This window comes from Pleurodeles waltl, chromosome 3_1, assembly GCF_031143425.1.
Source record: "Pleurodeles waltl isolate 20211129_DDA chromosome 3_1, aPleWal1.hap1.20221129, whole genome shotgun sequence".
Classification (NCBI taxonomy): domain Eukaryota; kingdom Metazoa; phylum Chordata; class Amphibia; order Caudata; family Salamandridae; genus Pleurodeles; species Pleurodeles waltl.
Genome location: NC_090440.1, coordinates 562,638,637 through 562,658,330, shown reverse-complemented (window position 1 = coordinate 562,658,330; position 19,694 = coordinate 562,638,637). Strand labels below are relative to the sequence as shown.

Sequence of the window (19,694 nt, the reverse complement as noted above, 5' to 3'; positions counted from 1 at the left end):
TCGGAACATTGTGAGAAATGGATATGCTCTCCCTTTTCAGGAGTTTCCTCCTCCCATCCCTTCCCGTCCCTCGTTTTGTTCAGAAGACCATCTCCTGTTGTTGCAGCAGGAGGTTCAGATCCTGTTGTCAAAAGGTGCTGAGGAGTTGGTTCCAGAGCAGGAAAGGGGTCAGGGTTGTTATTCAAGATACTTCCAGATCCCCAAGAAGGACGGTCGTTTGAGACCAATCCTAGACCTGAGGATGGTGAATTGGTTCCTCAAACAGGAAAAATTCAAGATGCTGACTCTGGCACAGGTATTTCTGGCAGTGAACAAAGAGAATTGGATGGTGTCTGTCGACTTGCAGGTTGCTTACTTTCATAACCCTATACTCAAGTTGCACAGGAAGTATCTCCGATTTGTGGTGAGGTCGCAACACTACCAGTTTGTGGTCCTTTTGTTTGGTCTTACTTCAGTACCTAGAGTCTTCACAAAGGTGATGGCAGTGGTAGCAGCAAGTCTCAAAAGGAGGGGGATATTGGTATTCCCTTACCTGGACGATTGGTTGATCAAAGCCAAGTCTCCAGAGGTTGTGTTGCGTCACTTGCAGATGACAACTCAGTTGTTGTTCAGTCTGGGTTTTACGATAAATGTACCCAAATCTCACTTGGAGCCCTCTCAACGCCTCCTGTTCATAGGGGCAGTACTGGATACTACATTGAATCGGGCCTATCCTCCGCCTCAGCGGATTCAGGACATCCAGGCGTTGATTCCAATGTTTCAAAATGGAGCGATTGTTCCAACCCTCAAGGTCCTACGCCTACTCGGTCTGTTCGCTTCTTGCATTCTGTTGGTCACTCATGCACGTTGGCACATGAGAGCTCTCCAATGGTTCCTCCGCAAACCGTGGTTTCAACACAAAGAGGATCTCGAGGAGTCAATAACGATCTCCAGAGACGCTGTAGAGGATCTACGATGGTGGGCTGTGAACGGCAACTTTTCTCAAGGAAGGCCGTTCTCACTGCCGTCTCTGGTGGCCACGGTCACGATGCTTCCACTCTATGGTGGGAAGCTCATCTGGGGGACCTGGAGATCAAGGGTCGTTGGTCTCCAGTGGAACAGACTTTTCATATCAATCTGGTGATAAGGTTTTTGAAAGGCTTAGTGGGATCTAAATCTTGTGTTAACATTTTTAGTGGGGTCATCTTTCGAACCCATGCACTCTTGCCCGTTAAGGTTTCTGGTGCTTAAAACAGTTTTTCTCGTTGCTATAACCTCGGGTAGGCAGGTTGGTGAGCTTCAAGCTCTCTCTGTTAAACCACCCTTTACCTTTTTTTTCCCGGATAAAGTGGTGTTGAAAACCAGGGTGGCTTTCCTGCCAAAAGTTGTTGCTCCTTTTACGGACTGCTCTGCCCTTCCTCTGTCCAATATACCCCATCCATCTTTGCCCTTCCATCTTTCCACCCTCCTCCTCGCCCCTCGAAGGAGGAAGAGAGGTTTCACCGTTTGAACCCTAAAAGGGCTCTTAGTTTTTATATTGAAAGGACGAAGGACTTTCGCCTGGAGGACCAGCTGTTTGTGGGGTATATTGGACAGAGGAAGGGCAGAGCAGTCCATAAAAGAACAATCTCCAGGTGGGTCATTCTTCATATCAAGATTTGCTACTCGTTGGCAAAGAAAGTTCCCCCTGAAGGTGTCAGAGCCCATCCCACCAGGGCGAAGTCCTCTACTTCGGCCCTGGCAAGAGGGGTTCCAGTGGTGGATATTTGCAAGTCAGCAACTTGGGCGTCCCTCCACACCTTTTCAAAGCATTACTGCTTGGACTCTGAGGTTAGGAGGGACGGCCATTTTGCACGATCTGTATTGCAGGATTTCTTGGTGTAATCAGACAGGCACCCACCTCCGAGTGCGGTACTGCTTTGGGACTCTGTTCATAAGGTGAGGAATCCACAGGTAGTTGTATCCATCAGAAGAACAAGTTACTTACCTTCGGTAACGCTTTTTCCGGTGGATACAATAGCTACCTGTGGATTCCTCACAGTCCTACCCGCCTCCCAGTTGCCTATCTGGTTACACTAAGATGTTTGTTTTACAAGTGTATATAGATTTTGGTAATTATGTGTGTATATATAAATGATGGTTTTGATTCTATTGCATCATGGTGGTTTTATGTATTGGAGCTATTGTGAGGTCGGTTCTCCCCTGTACGCCTCAAAGACACGTAAAAAATGGGTGAAACTGATGTCAGCACGCCGGCGAGTACCTCTTATTGGCACGGGGACGTCAGACTGAGTCACGTGGAGCCGTGCAATTGTGACATGGAGAGCAGGGAAAAAGATTTTCCGTCGGATGCTGGCTCATGGGTGAATTCATAAGGTGAGGAATCCACAGGTAGCTATTGCATCCACCAGAAAAAGCGTTACCGAAGGTAAGTAACTTGTTCTTATAGAGAATGTTTTTTTATATAGGGTGTTCCCTAGTGTAACCAAAATACATGTTATTGTTCTTGATGATTCATCATTGACAAATGTTTTCGAAACAACTATTTAAAGTGAATGTAAGGGAATTTTACATGCTTAGAAATGAACTGTTTTTTATTCAACTGAATAGTCTCTTCTAAAAATCCATATTTCTATTGCTGTTAGTGCATCACGTGAAGTTGCTGTCATAAAGAATGATCTTTCAAGTAACCTCTCTTCCAAGCTTCATCACAGTGTCCCTGGCCAGCCCACTGACTTTCACAAAACGCGACTGCAAGGTAAGGAGCATGTTCAAAGCAGTGATATAGCCTTGTTTATGATAGGTATAAATTTGAGTCTCCATTCATCCCGAACTTTCGCACCTGTCATTGACCTGAAAAGTTAGTTAGTGAGTCTGAAATTGATTTCGTATACTTCGCTGGTAAAATAACTTCACACAGTTTGCTTTCAGCGGTCAGATGTTTTCATACAGTGACATATGAGCAGACTAATAACTTCATACACTGAAATACCTCTGGTCTGTGAATTCACTCATCCAGCTGACAGGTGATCTATGGTTTCACATATCGCTTGTCTGGTAAGTTCACACATTTTTTAAGGTCTGTTGATATCGCACATTTATAGTCTCACTATCAGTGCTGTAAATGGAAAATCATTACTTTGAGGACTTCCCATCATGCAGATGTGAGTCACTCTAAGGGAATAATAATATATCATGGTAACACTGCTCATAGGGAGCCTAAAAAAACAATCATAGCATCACCACTTTAGTACTGGCACAGCTGCCGTACCTTGAATGTTTCATTACTATTACTTCTCACTGAGGCTGTCCTGTTCACCATAGACAAAACTAGAACCTCTCAGCAGAGCTGCTATATTGCATTAGACAATGATAGTACGTATTTGCTGTTCACGCTACCAGAGTAGCACTTCTTTGCTGGATGTATACACTTTAAATGGATGGTACAGGCACTTATGCACATTACACATTTCAGAAATATTACGTCTCAATTCAAGATGAGAGCAGAAATCATCATGCATTGCAGGCATAACTGTTTTAAATGCAAACTGCATTAGTTCAGACTTAAATTTCCTTCCTTGTCACACCAGCATACAGAAATCATGGATCATTTCAGACTCTCTATATGTTCTGTCCTTTCAGAGATTTCAAATTGTAGCAACTGGACAGGACAAATAAGCAATGTCCTCCAACTATGCAGACTCCCTGCTGATCGTATTATTATGTTTCTATGGTAAAGAGGAGGCATGAATTGAGAAAAGAAGTATCTCTCTGAGACAGAGGCTTTTAGCCTTTGAGTCTCTGCCAAGGTATTAACGGGGTAGTAACTGTGGTTGCAGAGGGATTTCCTCCCTGATACCCCTCATACAGACAGTGTTGCCCATTTACTTTCTCGCGTTCTTCCGATAGCTGCACATGGCCCTCCATCATTACAGAACTAGCAGGGGACACTGCTAGAGCAGTTGTTCTGCCATTGAACATTGGACCGGGGACACCGTTCCAAGTAGAGTATTACTGTCGCTACAGTATACTAGTCCATTGCCAGTACTTTTAATTGATCTGGGGTATTTACACACTGAGCTTTCTCTAGTCCATTCATTTCATCTCACTGGACAGTTCCACACATCTGCCTTTCTCTGATCTGGTCACTTCCCACACTAAGTTTCACTGGACTGATGAGTGATTATTCAATCCGGGCACGACTCCGAAAACCCATGAAGTCCAGAGTAAGGCAAAACTCCTTTTTCATTGCTTTGTTTACCAGTACCCAATTAATGTCACTGGCACGGTATATGTCACCAACTCAGCTCTTCTCTGTAAGAATTTACCCCGGCTGAGTTTTATTATGGAGATTATTCCTCACTGTAGGGCGCAGAGGTATTTTCTAGATCAAAGCAGACTCCTCAACTCTTGATACTTTAGAGGTAGGTGTCTGTGTTATGTTTGTGGAGGATCACAGAGGCACCGTACATCACACACATTTTCCTCTTTGTGAACTACCCTGGGTCCTCCAGAATAGTAAAACAGTGAGAATACCAAGCTAGACATCGTGAATAAAAGTGGCACATTCTTGTTCCCCCACCTCCCACAACCTCCCACCCACCCCCAATACTCTTTTGAGTCCACAGAATGTGAAACAATCTTCCTCTCATGTATGCATTTATTGGACCCAGCAGAATGTTGTAAGAGAGTTGGATTGATGTCCAGAGCTCCTGTGCCAAACTGATCCGTGTCTAGCTGTAGAAATGAGGATGGCTGTTGACCTTAGCCATTCCTTCAGTTTGTTGTGCCAGCACAATGTCCTTCTTTGCTAAGATTTGTAATGGTTTCAGTGGTGGTTGCCGCTAATATAAAGATCTTCTTCCTGCAGAATGTCCTCAATCCAGAAGTCAGAGGTCCAGCACTTACACCCATTTCTGTCTTTCAAGTAGGCATATTTCAAAGAGAAGTCTTTGTAGTATACAATACCCTGCCTTCCCTTCAAGCTAGCCTTGCTGCTTGATTCCTGTCCAGGCAGGACCTGGCCTGGCAGTTCAGGCTGGACTGTTCCCATGGGGAACAGGGTCAAGACTGATTTGCAAAAGGCTGGGTCTAAACTGAGGTGGCGTGGTGGGCAAAAAAACGATGGATCAAATCCAGATCTTTGTGACTTGGGGAGAGTGTTTGCATTGTTCAGTATTCCGCCTATCATCTGTTCTTTCTGCCTTGTCGCTTTAAATGGGATGTGCATGCCCAGATGTAGGTCCCAAGCTCACTGCGCCACTCGATTCAAGCTAGCCGGCTGATGAGGGGTGATACCCCAGAACCGGTCCCTGGATGCCTGATTCCGTCCAGGGAGGACCTGGCCTGGGCGTTCGTCCTGAACAAGACTGATATGCCTATGGGTGGGTCCAAACTGGGGTAGCGTGGTGGGCAAAAAAAACAATGGATTAAACCCAGAACTTTGTGACTGGGGGTGAATGTTTGGATTGTTCAGCATTCCGTCCATCATCTGTTCTTTTTGTCCTCACTGGCACATGTGGCAGCTATGTCATAGTGCATTTATTGAAACCCTTTTGGTCAAAATGTAGCATGTGTCTGTACATTAAATAGGCTTACAGTGATTGAAGGTGGGTATGGGTGTGTCTGGTAACACGTGCGAGTTGTTTAGCCTTCAGTAGCTCACAATGCTTTTCAGTTATCAGAAGTAGCTCTCTCTACAGAAAAAGTTGGAGACCCCTGATTTAGCCAAAGACTGAAAGACTGAGGGCTTCACACAATAGGGACCCAGGTGCGTCTGAGTCGTTACAAAACCTGCCTCGTAGGTTAATATAGGACTGTTTTTTTTATTAGGCAATAGCCATTGTCTTTGTAATAGCATGATATAATACATCTGTTTAGGGTCATACTTCAAGAATGTGAGGGCAATACGTTTGTAGTTTACACATTATTCACCATTTTACAATTATGGGTTGTGGTAAGAAGTGGCAGAATGCAAACAGGTAGGATTAGAACAACAGAGTTTGTGAAACAGATCCACATGGCTCTTTTGCCTCCTTAAATCTTTGAGCAGCCCTTAGGAGCCATGAGCAGTTGTAATATGGAAACTAGATCAGGCTTGTCAGATGACGGGTGCAGGTGAGCATCCCAGAGCAGTGACCCTGTTACACAGTATTGCATGCCATTCTTCTCACCACAGTCTGTATGTAAGTCTTGATTGTTATTACTACAGCTACTGTTGGAGAGTTAAGGAAATTAAAACAGGCCTAATCACTACATTCTTTGTGTCCAACATCATGGGCCATTGTGGTGGAACAACCTTTTTAACACCTGTAAACTGTAAGACAGGGCTTATAAAAAATGACCCCTTGGGTAAAAGCTTGATACTATGCCTGCACTCTCCGTACATGTTCAGTTCCTCTTTGCTTCTTTTATGTACATACACATCCTCTTCAGTCTAAGTGTTCATCCATTCTAAACCAGTAGAAACAATTGTCTGGAGCATATCCAAGTTTGCCAGGAATTGAAAGACATGCAAGACATATGGTGGCTTTTGTTTTTAATGTTTCTAATGTTAAAATGTTTTGTGATTGTATAAAGCAGCCTCTTCCGAACCTTTGACGATTTGGATGGTGACACAGGAGATCTGTAGGCTGGTAGATGCCATACCACTGGAGGAACTGTTGCATCTGTCCTGTGGGAGTACACTTCTGGAAAAGAGACAGCTCAGGTGCGTACCCTGGGCTAGGCTGCCTGTGCCTGCCTTTGTCAAAAACACTATGTTCAGCAGTGAATCCCTTCTGTGTGTTTGTGCACTTTTCTCCTTGGTGGCATTGAAGTCCTTTTGAAATGTGTTGAACGCTCTATGGTTTTCCCGTTCTTGCAAGCACTGATTAAACCTTCCCCCACCAGCTTTTTGGTATGGATTCTAGCTTATGTTATCAATTGGCATGCAAGGGTGGTGTTGTTTCTTATTTTTGTTTTTTTTCCTTTGTGAATGACTTTAGCCAGAAGGTATCACCAAAATGTTGATAGAATCTTAGTTTTTATAAGTGTTTTCATAACTTATTGCTAACTTGTCTATGTCTGTTCATTCTGGCATGTGCACATCAAGTAGAGAAACATCACCCCTCACTTTTTTCTTTCTTATGAGCATGTGGACGTTGGAATCGGTGTATGTGTGTCCCCTTAATGCACTAAATCAATAAGTCTACTGTATCTACTATTAGTTTAAGTACATAGTTAGGCCTTTTTTGACTTTCATAGAAAAAGGATTGAATGTTATTACTGTGGCCAAAGTATCTGTATTTTTGTTGGTGCATCTTCCCCAGGTATTCATAGTAGCATGTTTTAAGCTTCAAATTAGAGTATCCCAGAATCTTATTAAAAATGTTCTTTTAATATTTTTAGCCTCATGTCTTCATCAGTTTGAAGATCCACTAACGGACCCTACTTAATGCGGACAGTCCCCTAAACCCTCTCAGTTGCCACCCAGAATAAATTTTCTAGGTTGTGGTCAGGGCTACATCTCTAAGCACCATGCTCTGTTTCTGCTGGTGTCTCACATTCAGGCATATTTTTCCCCTTCTAGTGTTTTTTGGTGGTCTTGCTGTATTGCGGCTTGGCTTTTTCGGAGGTTGTTCCAGCCAGCATCCAAAACTGGGCTTATTTTGGCATATTGATTTAGATTCTAGACCTCTGAATTTAGAGGACTCTTTTTATGCTGTGTTGTGGACATTTTTTTGAGTTGACATGCACTATAAGGTGATTATTTAACTATGAGCCTTGATGTTGTGAGCCTTAGCACCTTTAAAGCCAAAACCACAATTGGCAATGTTGTTTGAAATGAGAGCTATTGCTCAGAGTGGTCATTAGAAAGGGGAATGGCCCTAAAAATGTGGTTTCACAATCGAAACTCCTGAAGCATGCCCCTGTCTTTTGGTTGACTGCTCTTCCTTGTTAGGATGTGACTGAACATTGACTGATTTCCCACCACTTATCCTAGCATCTTTTATGCATGAAGGGCCAGATGTATCAAAGATCCGTTTTGCATTTCTTAAATAGAGAAATTTAAGAAACTGCTATTTAAGAAATGCAAAATGGGATGTATGAAATTTGCGATTCGGTAATAGCGATTTCTTAAAATTTGCAATTGCTATTACCGAATCGCATTTAGAGAATGCAACTCCATTCATCCCTAGGCCCATAGGTGCGAGTGGTTTTGCATTTCCCAATTTGCGAATTCCAGATAGGAATTCGCAATTTAGGTAATGCAAACCCTAGGGTGCTGGGGGCCTAAGGCCCCCTCTGAGGCACCCCAAAAAAATATTTGCGGACATGTGAGTACACACAGGCCCTAGGGGCATGTGTGCGCTACATGTCATTTTTAAAAATGCATCTATAATGCATTTTTAAAAATTGCACATGCTTACCACCAAACTTGAGTTTGTGGTATTTCCATTTCCTAAATGCCCAATTCACATTTAGGAAATGCTTGATACATGTGCTTTTGAAATCGCAAATAGGAATTCCTTATTTGCAATTTCCTATTTAGAGAATCGCAATTTGCGATTCTTTAAATGTGGTTGCAATTTTAAGGAATCACTATTTTTGCAATTCCTTAAAATTGCACTGCGAAAGCCTTTCATACATTGGGAAAGTCATTTTTGCATTTGCAAACAGCCGATTTTTGCGATTTACACCGTTGGCATATGCAAAAAAGTTTGATGCATCTGGCCCGAAGTCTTTTTACCCATGTAGCTCCCTTTTGTCTGAAGGTCATCTTAGGCAACTGATTATGCCCCAAGTTGCTTTAGGCTAGTTTTGGCCCTGATACTCTTTTTTCCTCATTAAAGTAGCTGATTTACCCACGAACATCATGATGAGAACTGGAATCAGTCAACACAAACTGATGTTGAGGGCTATGTCACTTGCTGACTTGTATTTTGAAGAGGAGGGTGGTCTCTTTTCTGACGAAGTTGATGGTACTGAGCTCCAAGATGACAGTGGCGCTGCATGGCTTTCTAAAGGACGTTTCCCCTTCATACACCTCACCCCTTGGTAAGCTAGAATCATTCATTGGTCTCTAGTCCAGTTCACTGCTGATAAGTAAAAATAAAAAAGTTAATTGTTTCTAAACGTTTCGTGAACGGCCATTCTTCTTCCAGTTTATGTAAAATAAACTGCCTTGAGGCCCATTAATGTCTTTTTGAGCTGTAACAAAAATATATTTGGCTCTGGTCCGTTGCAAACCAGGCACATGCCAAAGGTTCACTTTTGCTGTCAAATACGCATAATAGAGTTTGAGTTTTGTGTTTGAGGTGTTCTAATAATATGGTTTCTGTCTTTTTTATCAATGAAGGTTCGTTCTAAATATATCAGTTTCTTCCTGGTCGTTTATGTGGGGGTCCTTTTTGAATAAAACTCAACTTAACAATATTTTCTCTGTGGATTTTCGTTGCATGAGCTCGCTACAGTTTTGCAATACGTTCTGTCCAGCGACCTGAAGAGTGTCCATTCTGCTCCTTTAGATTCTGTGCTCCAATTTGTCAAGGAGGTCAAAATTGAATTTCCATAGTCTTCTGTGAAACGACTGGCACATTAGTTTCCCCCATCAACCCCACAGCATTCTTTCCCTGCTCTGTCAAGTTCACAGGTTTAAATTGTAACCAGGACTCTGTTGAGGTTCTGCCATCCGCTGGAACACATTTGGATTTCAATGTATTCTGGATAATTTTGAAGGAGTGGGCAACAACAGTGCATCATATGCATGCATCACTGAGTCCACCCTTCAATTACGTCAGGTGAGAGTGATGTCAACATGCACTTCAAACATTCGGCGTCCACTTTGCATTAACAAAGACAGTGAGTCGTATTCATTAGTAAATGTGGATTCACCACTTTGAATTTGGCACATCTGTTTTTTCTGTCCACCATTTTGCATTGGGATCAACCCGCATATCGCTCACTCAACCCACCTCCGTTTTTCTTGTATCAGCCTTCATCAAATGCAAGGCATACGTATGCAATTAGTAGTGATGACAGAAACATCATTTACATTTGCATTAGAAGGAAACTGACAGTTGCCATACTTTGTGTCTTGCAACATACAACAGTGAGGCTCACCTCATATTCAGTTAGTTCAACAATGTTTTCAGCTATAGTCTGCCCATTAGGACGTGGGATCAGCTTTACCAGTCTGTAGATCCAGATATGGCGAAATTAAAAATACAACTCTATACACCATATTATTGTAACTGCTTACATATGGATGCACCTTTGGAATATCTTCTATAATGGCATGCACACTCCACATTGTATATCACTTTCAGACATTGTCTGAGGTGATGCATCTTTCTAGAAGCAATATCTTGTATTATAGTCTGTGACAGGGTTAGCATTTCCTCGACTGTGGCACACTCATTTGCTTTCCTTACATCCTGTCACGCTTTGATAGACTTGACTACGCATTTCACTTTAGTTTGAAAATGTTGTGGCCCATCTTATTTCTGACCAAATTGCTGTAAATTGCTTGGACAGAAAGAACGTGTGACTATGAATATATCATAGAAATCGTAAACGGGAGACAAGGATATAACCCTCTGTAAGACACATAATGAAAATGTCACTTACCCAGTGTACATCTGTTCGTGGCATCAGTCGCAGTAGATTCGCATGTTCTGCAATAGCTCGCCATCTGGTGTTGGGCCGGAGTGTTACAAGTTGTTTTTCTTCGAAGAAGTCTTTCGAGTCACGGGACCGAGTGACTCCTCCTTTTGTCTCCATTGCGCATGGGCTCTATCCTCGATTGTTTTTCCCCGCTGAGGGTGAGGTAGGAGTTGAATTGTAGTAATAGTGCCCATGCAATGGAGTGACTAAGTATGCACCTATTTAAGGTTGAGATGATACATATATAAATAATTGAAGGTAACTTCTAAACTGCTACAGGCTCCCGGGGAGGCGGGTGGGCACATGCGAATCTACTGCGACTGATGCCACGAACAGATGTACACTGGGTAAGTGACATTTTCAGTTCGATGGCATCTGTCGCTGTAGATACGCATGTTCTGCATAGACTAGTAAGCAGTTATTTCCCCAAAAGCGGTGGATCAGCCTGTAGGAGTGGAAGTAGTCTGAAATAATGTCCTTAATACGGCTTGACCTACTGTGGCTTGTTGTGCGGATAACACGTCTACACAGTAGTGCTTGGTGAATGTGTGAGGCGTAGACCATGTGGCTGCCTTACATATTTCTTGCATTGGGATGTTTCCTAGAAAGGCCATGGTAGCACCTTTCTTTCTGGTTGAGTGTGCCCTTGGTGTAATGGGCAGCTGTCGTTTAGCTTTAAGGTAGCAGATTTGGATGCATTTAACTATCCATCTGGCTATACCTTGTTTTGAAATTGGGTTTCCTGCGTGAGGTTTTTGAAATGCAATAAAGAGTTGTTTAGTCTTTCTGATGTTTTTTGTTCTGTCAATGTAATACATTAATGCTCTTTTGACATCTAATGTATGTAGTGCCCTTTCAGCTACGGTATCTGGCTGTGGAAAGAACACTGGAAGTTCCACTGTTTGATTTAGATGGAATGGTGAAATAACCTTTGGCAAAAATTTAGGATTGGTTCTTAGGACGACTTTATTTTTGTGTAGTTGTATAAAAGGTTCCTGTATAGTAAACGCCTGAATCTCGCTTACTCTTCTTAGGGAAGTAATGGCGATGAGAAATGCCACCTTCCAGGTTAGGAACTGTATGTCGCAGGAGTGCATGGGTTCAAAAGGTGGACCCATAAGTCTAGTTAGGACAACATTTAGGTTCCATGAAGGAACAGGTGGTGTTCTTGGTGGTATAATTCTCCTAAGGCCCTCCATGAATGCTTTAATGACTGGTATCCTATATAGGGAAGTTGAATAGGTAGTTTGCAGGTATGCAGATATTGCTGCAAGGTGAATCTTAATGGAAGAGAAAGCTAGGTTAGATTTTTGTAAGTGAAGCAAGTAACCCACTACCTGTTCTGGAGTTGTGTGTAATGGTTGTATTTGATTAATATGGCAGTAGCAAACAAACCTCTTCCATTTACTTGCATAGCAGTGCCTGGTGGATGGCCTTCTGGCTTGTTTTATGACTTCCATACATTCTTGGGTAAGTTGTAAGTGCCCGAATTCTAGGATTTCAGGAGCCAGATTGCTAGATTCAGCGATGCTGGATCTGGGTGTCTGATCTTTTGGTTGTGCTGTGTCAACAGATCTGGCCTGTTGGGCAATTTGATGCAGGGTACCACTGATAGGTCTAGCAGCGTTGTGTACCAGGGTTGCCTTGCCAAGTTGGTGCTATCAATATGAGTTTGAGTTTGCTTTGACTGAGTTTGTTTACCAGGTAAGGAAGGAGAGGGAGAGGAGGAAAAGCGTAAGCAAATATCCCTGACCAGTTCATCCATAGGGCATTGCCTTGGGATTGTTTGTGTGGGTATCTGGATGCGAAGTTTTGGCATTTTGCGTTCTCCCTTGTCGCAAACAAGTCTATGTGAGGTGTTCCCCAGAGTTTGAAATAAGTGTTCAGAATTTGGGGGTGAATTTCCCATTCGTGGACCTGTTGGTGATCTCGAGAGAGATTGTCTGCGAGTTGATTTTGTATCCCTGGTATAAACTGTGCAATTAGGCGAATTTGGTTGTGAATTGCCCAATGCCAAATTTTTTGTGCTAGCAGGCTTAACTGCGTGGAGTGCGTCCCCCCCTGCTTGTTTAGATAATACATTGTTGTCATGTTGTCTGTTTTGACGAGAATGTATTTGTGAACTATTATTGGTTGGAAAGCTTTTAGTGCTTGAAAAACTGCTAGAAGTTCTAGGTGATTGATATGCAGTTTTGTTTGATGTACGTTCCATTGTCCTTGTATGCTGTGTTGATCGAGGTGTGCTCCCCACCCTGTCATGGAAGCATCTGTTGTTATTACGTATTGTGGCACTGGGTCTTGGAAAGGCCGCCCCTTGTTTAAATTTATGTTGTTCCACCACAGAAGCGAGAGGTAAGTTTGGCGGTCTATTAACACCAGATCTAGAAGGTGACCCTGTGCTTGAGACCACTGTGATGCTAGGCATTGTTGTAGGGGCCTCATGTGCAGTCTTGCGTTTGGGACAATGGCTATGCATGATGACATCATGCCTAGGAGTTGTAATACCATCTTTGCTTGTATCTTTTGTGTTGGATACATGCGTTGTATGATGGTGTTGAAATTTTGAATTCTTTGTGGACTTGGAGTGGCTACTCCTTTTGATGTGTCTATTATGGCTCCTAGGTATTGTTGTACCTTGCGTGGCAGAATTTTGGATTTTGTGAAATTGACGGTGAACCCTAGTTTGAAGAGGGTTTGTATGATATGATTTGTGTGATTTGAGCACTCTATTAACGAATGGGCCTTGATTAGCCAGTCGTCTAGATATGGGAACACATGTATCTGCTGCCTTCTTATGTGTGCTGCGACTACCGCTAGACATTTGGTAAAGACTCTTGGTGCGGTTGTTAATCCGAAAGGCAGTACCTTGAATTGGTAATGTATTCCTTTGAATACAAACCTTAGGTATTTCCTGTGCGATGGGTGTATTGGTATATGGAAATAAGCATCCTTGAGGTCTAAAGTTGCCATGTAATCGTGCAGCTTTAGCAATGGCAATACTTCTTGTAGTGTGACCATGTGGAAGTGGTCTGATTTGATGAAAGTGTTCACTACTCTGAGGTCTAGGATTGGTCTCAGTGTTTTGTCCTTCTTTGGTATCAGAAAGTACAGTGAGTAAACTCCTGTGTTTATTTGTGTGTTTGGCACTAATTCGATTGCATTCTTTTGCAATAGTGCCTGCACTTCTATCTCCAGGAGATTGGAATGGTGTGTTGTTAAATTTTGTGCTTTTGGTGGTATGTTTGGAGGGAATTGTAGAAATTCTATGCAATAACCATGTTGGATAATTGCTAGAACCCAAGTGTCTGTAGTGATTTTCTCCCATGCTCTGTAATAATGACCTATTCGTCCCCCCACTGGTGTTGTGTGGAGGGGGTGAGTGACATGTGAGTCACTGTTTAGTAGTAGGGGTTTTGGGGCTTTGGAATCTTCCTCTATTTCTAGGGAATTGCCCTCCTCTATATTGTCCCCGAAAACCTCCTCTATACTGTCCTTGGTAACTGGACGGTGTGGCTTGTGAGGTGCTGGCTTGTGTGCTTTGACCCCGAAACCCCCCTCGAAAGGGCGTTTTACGGAATGAGCTGTAATTCCCTCTGCTCTGCGGGGAGTAGAGTGCGCCCATGGCTTTGGCAGTGTCCGTATCTTTTTTGAGTTTCTCAATCGCTGTGTCCACTTCTGGACCGAACAGTTCTTTTTCATTAAAAGGCATATTGAGAACTGCTTGTTGAATCTCTGGTTTAAATCCAGACGTTCGGAGCCATGCATGCCTTCTGATAGTTACAGATGTATTAATTGTCCGTGCAGCTGTATCTGCAGCGTCCATGGAGGAGCGGATCTGGTTGTTGGAGATGGCCTGTCCCTCCTCAACCACTTGTTTTGCCCTATTTTGTAAGTCCTTGGGCAGATGTTCAATGAGATGTTGCATCTCGTCCCAGTGGGCTCTGTCATAGCGCGCAAGTAGTGCCTGGGAGTTCGCGATGCGCCACTGGTTTGCAGCTTGTGCTGCGACTCTTTTACCAGCTGCATCAAACTTGCGGCTTTCTTTATCTGGGGGTGGTGCATCTCCAGATGTGTGAGAGTTGGCCCTTTTCCTAGCTGCTCCTACAACGACAGAGTCTGGTGGCAGCTGTGTAGTGATGAAAACCGGGTCCGTAGGAGGCGGCTTATACTTTTTTTCTACCCTTGGTGTGATTGCCCTACTTTTAACCGGCTCCTTAAAGATGTCTTTTGCGTGGCGGAGCATACCAGGGAGCATAGGCAGGCTTTGGTATGAGCTGTGGGTGGAGGAGAGTGTGTTGAATAAGAAATCATCCTCGACCTGTTCTGAGTGGAGGCTTACGTGGTGAAATTGTGCTGCTCTAGCCACCACTTGAGAGTACGCGGTGCTGTCTTCTGGTGGAGATGGCTTCGCAGGGTATGCCTCCGGACTGTTATCTGACACTGGGGCGTCGTATAGGTCCCATGCGTCCTGATCTTGGTCACCCTGGCTCATGGTGGTGTGAGCTGGGGAGTGTGATGGAGTTTGTGCTGGTGAAACGTCAATCACGGGCGGAGGTGAGGGTGGTGGTGTAACTCTTTTCACCACTTTTGGTTGTGGTGTTTGTTCCGTGTGGAACTCCAACCTCCTCTTTCTCCTAATGGGGGGAAGGGTGCTTATTTTTCCTGTCCCCTGCTGAATGAAGATACGCTTTTGCGTATGGTCCACATCAGTTGCTTGTAGCTCTTCCTCAAACCTATGCTTCTGCATTTGGGAGGTTAGCGAGTGCTCTTCTGTATAAGAGCCTGAAGCTGGGTCGCTTGCAGTTTGTTTCGGCATCGAAACTTTGTCTGCGTGTTTTTTTGGCTCCGGGGTGACTTTTTTCTTTTTCGGGGCCGAAACCTCTCGGCGTCGATCTGTTTCTGTGCCGCTGTCTCGGCGTCGAGCCGTGTCCACACCGGCATCTCGGTGTCGAGGCTTGTCTCCAGCACTTTCTCGGTCCCGAGAAGGCTGCGTGCCGGTGTCTCGACCTGAGTCGGACGATCTCGGCACTGTTTGGGCCTTTTTCGGTGCCGACGGTCGGTCACCGAATTTATGGGTCGAGCCATGGCCTGGTGGCAGTGGCGTCCCCTGGGCCTTGTAAATCTTCCTCTGTGTGGTTTTCGACGTCTTACTCACGGTTTGTGTATCGTCGAATCCTTCGGAGTCGGAGTCTTGGATCGAGAAGGTACCTTCCTCTTCCTGTTCCTCGAACTCCCGGTGGGCTGTCGGTGCGGACGCCATCTGAAGTCTTCTGGCTCGACGGTCTCGGAGTGTTTTTCGGGACCGGAACGCACGACAGGCCTCGCAGGTGTCTTCGCTGTGCTCAGGTGACAGGCACAGGTTGCAGACCAAGTGTTGGTCTGTGTAGGGGTATTTATTGTGGCATTTGGGGCAGAAACGAAACGGGGTCCGTTCCATCGGCGTTCTTCAGCACGCGGTCGGGCCGACCAGGCCCCGACGGAGGATCGAAAAAACTACCCAGAAGGGCACCGGAGCTGTTCGATCTTCGATGCGGTGTTGAATGTAAGTACGCCGATCCCGAACGCAACAATACCGACGAAAATCTTCCGAAATTAGCTAATTTTCCGTTCCGAAACTCGGAGCGACAGGAACACGTCCGAACCCGATGGCGGAAAAAAAACAATCGAGGATAGAGTCGACGCCCATGCGCAATGGAGACAAAAGGAGGAGTCACTCGGTCCCGTGACTCGAAAGACTTCTTCGAAGAAAAACAACTTGTAACACTCCGGCCCAACACCAGATGGCGAGCTATTGCAGAACATGCGTATCTACAGCGACAGATGCCATCGAACCAAAAGATATCCTGTGGAGTGTCGTATGACTGAAGCTCGTGATAGCTCCACGCTGTGTGGATAAAATTAGCAGAGTACTCACCACTGTGGGTGCACTCATCCATCCGCATGGGGTAAACCCTGTGTTGTCTCTGTGGTGTGAGATATGCTCTTTGGGGCCTTGCCGTGCCAGCAACCCAGCTTGGCCGTATGGCACAGAAGCTCAGATGGTGCTGGCTCTGATCCTGGTGTGGATGTGCCCGATTCACATTATTTAGAGGCTCTCGACGTGGGGTACCCCCAACCACCATCTGCTGCCCATTCGGGCGGAGTTCTGCCCCTGCTGGTGACCACATAGATGAGGTGGATGGGCTCTCGATCGGCAATCGCTGTGCGCCTCGTAGGTGCTGCAGTGACAGGGACCATGGGCGGGCCTGATATGTGGGGACGGTGGCCCACACGGTGCCGCTCGTGCCTGTATTGTGGCCTGCCCCTCCCCTGAGGATTTAGGACTGCTGTGGGGAGGTGTAAAGGCTGGTATGCTACGATCCTCCCGAGATCTCTTGCGCACAAGGTACTTGAGGCCTGCGGATCAGTCCTGTGGTCTGCGGCGTGGCTAACTGCAGCCTCCTAGTTGGAAATATTTGCCTACGCAATGACCTCCCCGGTCTGCCGATTGCTTTATTCCCTCCTCTTGATTGCATTACTGACCTGGTGGCTTGATGGCAATGCTATCTTGACATGAACTATCTGGTCAACTCATTGCTGCTTCCTACAGATCAGACTGAGATCCTGGGAGTAATCTCCTCGGGCCTCTTTTTCTTTAGCGCCCCAGCGCAGCTTTTGTCTATACTCTGGGGAGGTGCCTGGTTTCACAGCAGTCTCTGTGTCTGTACCCTGAGGTTGGGCACTGTCCTCGATAGAGACCACAGCAGCAAAGCTCACGTACTCTCTTCTCCTCGCTACCTTTTGGTCACTGAACCGTGGCATACGTGTGTGATGCTTAAGGTGTAGGAGGGCTTGCGCTTACTTGGGCCCCGCACCCCATTTGCACCGGCTGTGTCTTTCAGAGATGGTGCTGGAGCCCTTCATCTCCCTATACCTGCTGTAATTATTGTGGCCACCTGAGTTGACCACCGTCTCCTTCTCAAGTGGCATGGAGTGGGCTGCTGCCGTACCCAGCTTTACCATGGGGCGAGGCGGCCCTAAACCAAGAAACTTGCCTTTTGAGCTATTGAAATGTACTGGGGAATCTGAGACCGCGACCAACGTGGATGGGGGTGTGGCGAGGATCCAGTGCCTGATACACCGGCGCATTGGGGGCATTATGACTGAACTCAAAAAGAGGATTCCGTGCAATAGATACAAATGTGACCCCATCACTACTCGATTGAACTGCATGGGTGATGTCTAGGCAGATACAAGGCCAGGATAGTGGGCGCAGAGGAGTGCATTTCAGGCCTTGAAGACACTACTGCCACTGTGGTGATGCGACTGGAACATTTGGAGATGCAATTAAAAACAATGACCATTAAAGATGAAGATTTGGAGGCAAGAGGACGGCATAATACTATCCACATTCTAGGTATAGAGGAAATGACGGTCAATGTTGTCTTAACATCTTTGTTAAACACCTCCTCTCTGATCTTCTAAGCAGACAGATCTTCAGTTATACATTTGTAGTGGAGCGTGCACACTGATCCTTGGGCCCCTGGCCGATACCCTTGGCCCCACTGCAACCAATTATTGCACGACTCCTCAATTTTAGGGTTTGTGATGTGGCGCTGTGGTAGGCGTGTGAGTTGGACCGGCTCCAGTATCAAGATTGTACTGTCTCCCTCATTCCGGACTTCACATTAGCGGAACAGGACATCAGATGCAAGTTCCCTAATGCCAAAGCTGCACTATGCAACCTGGGACCCCAGTACGGGATGTTATATCCAGTACGCCTCTGAGTAGATGAAGATGGGTAGACCCATTATTTCGATGCCCCAGCAAATGTAATAACGTTTTGCAAAGCGCTGCGCGCTTCCCCGCAATGCAATAACAATGATCGAGGCCCCTGGACTCCAAGTAGCAGCCAGCATTGAACTCTTTGCGACAGACTAGGCCACCTAACCACCTTCAACACAGACTACCTTGCGATCGGCCACCTGGTGCCCAAATGCTCCCCTCTAGCTCGAAACCTCTGCTGTCTAACTGCTGTCAATTAGTTGAATATCTATTATGGGACCATCTTTATCCCTAATGTACTCTTTCCTTTCTGTGACATATCCGTCATAAGAACCACCCGCTGAGGTGTTGCTATCTACCCCAGGTTTATACCGTAGATATTAGGTTTTAGAGTTATTTTTCGTTTTATGACACCCTTCCTCTAAAATGATGGATGCACTCACAGCGGGGCATACTGTGCCTGTATCGAGTTCTAAGGGTGACCACCACAGTTTGTGTCTCCTTTGGGGGCATAAATTCGTTATTCAGATGCCATGTGTGTTTATTGCTAAACAACATCTAGATCACAATATTAGTTCTGGGGCAGATCTGAGCTGAGTTTATTTGGCTTGCAAGTATGATATTCCATTTTAATTGAGTCAGAACACCAGGTATGGTTTGACTAACTTCTACTTCAAAGGCTGTGTTTCCGTGTCCTAGTCTGATTAGGATCACGGCTTCACCAGTCTATGATGTTAGGGCTTTTTGTTTTAATTATGATACTTTCAAAAGTCAAGGAGTTTTTTCATGAGGACAACTTATTCCAAACAAATATGTAGTATCCACATTTTCTTCAAGTATCCTTACAATGGGCTCTTAAACTGATATTTCACAATCAGTAGTATTGAGGGGACCGATTGTGGGTAAGGCCTCTTTGGGCATGTATTCTAGTATTGATATGTGTTGCCAAAATGGGTTCCGCTCATTTAGTACGCCTGGATTTGTTGCTTTCCGGTCACCCGCTTTTGAACTTTTACTGCAGGTGTGTCTCACTACGTGTCTTATCCATGGCAATAACCGGGTAAATGGACTGTGTGTGTTAACCACCAGTGTTTGCCTTTTAAGATAAGGCCACTGCGACGCAACTAGGGTAAGGTGCACTTGGCTGATTACACATGAATATGTGTGCGCACACGTGTGTGAGCTATGCGTGAAAGACTGCTATTGTGTGCAGCCCGGTGACCGTGCACAGGTAGCCAGGCTCAGAGGGGATTCTGCAGGGCTAGATACTGACCTGGGATAGGCCAAATAATATTAGTGTTTCC

General features: G+C 45.0%; 1 protein-coding gene across 6 annotated transcripts in view; it reads left to right on the top strand.

The window, feature by feature from the left end:
- The window catches only part of BLM (BLM RecQ like helicase), a 386,095-nt gene that overhangs the window by 135,831 nt on the left and 230,570 nt on the right, over nt 1–19,694 (top strand). For 5 of the 6 annotated variants that reach the window (XM_069222975.1, XM_069222977.1, XM_069222972.1 and 2 more), the window contains 2 exons: nt 2,625–2,737; nt 6,559–6,688. In XM_069222975.1, coding sequence (XP_069079076.1) covers nt 2,625–2,737; nt 6,559–6,688 — 243 coding nt within the window. The remainder of the gene's footprint in view (nt 1–2,624; nt 2,738–6,558; nt 6,689–19,694) is intronic. The other variant, XM_069222973.1, reaches the window with a different exon arrangement.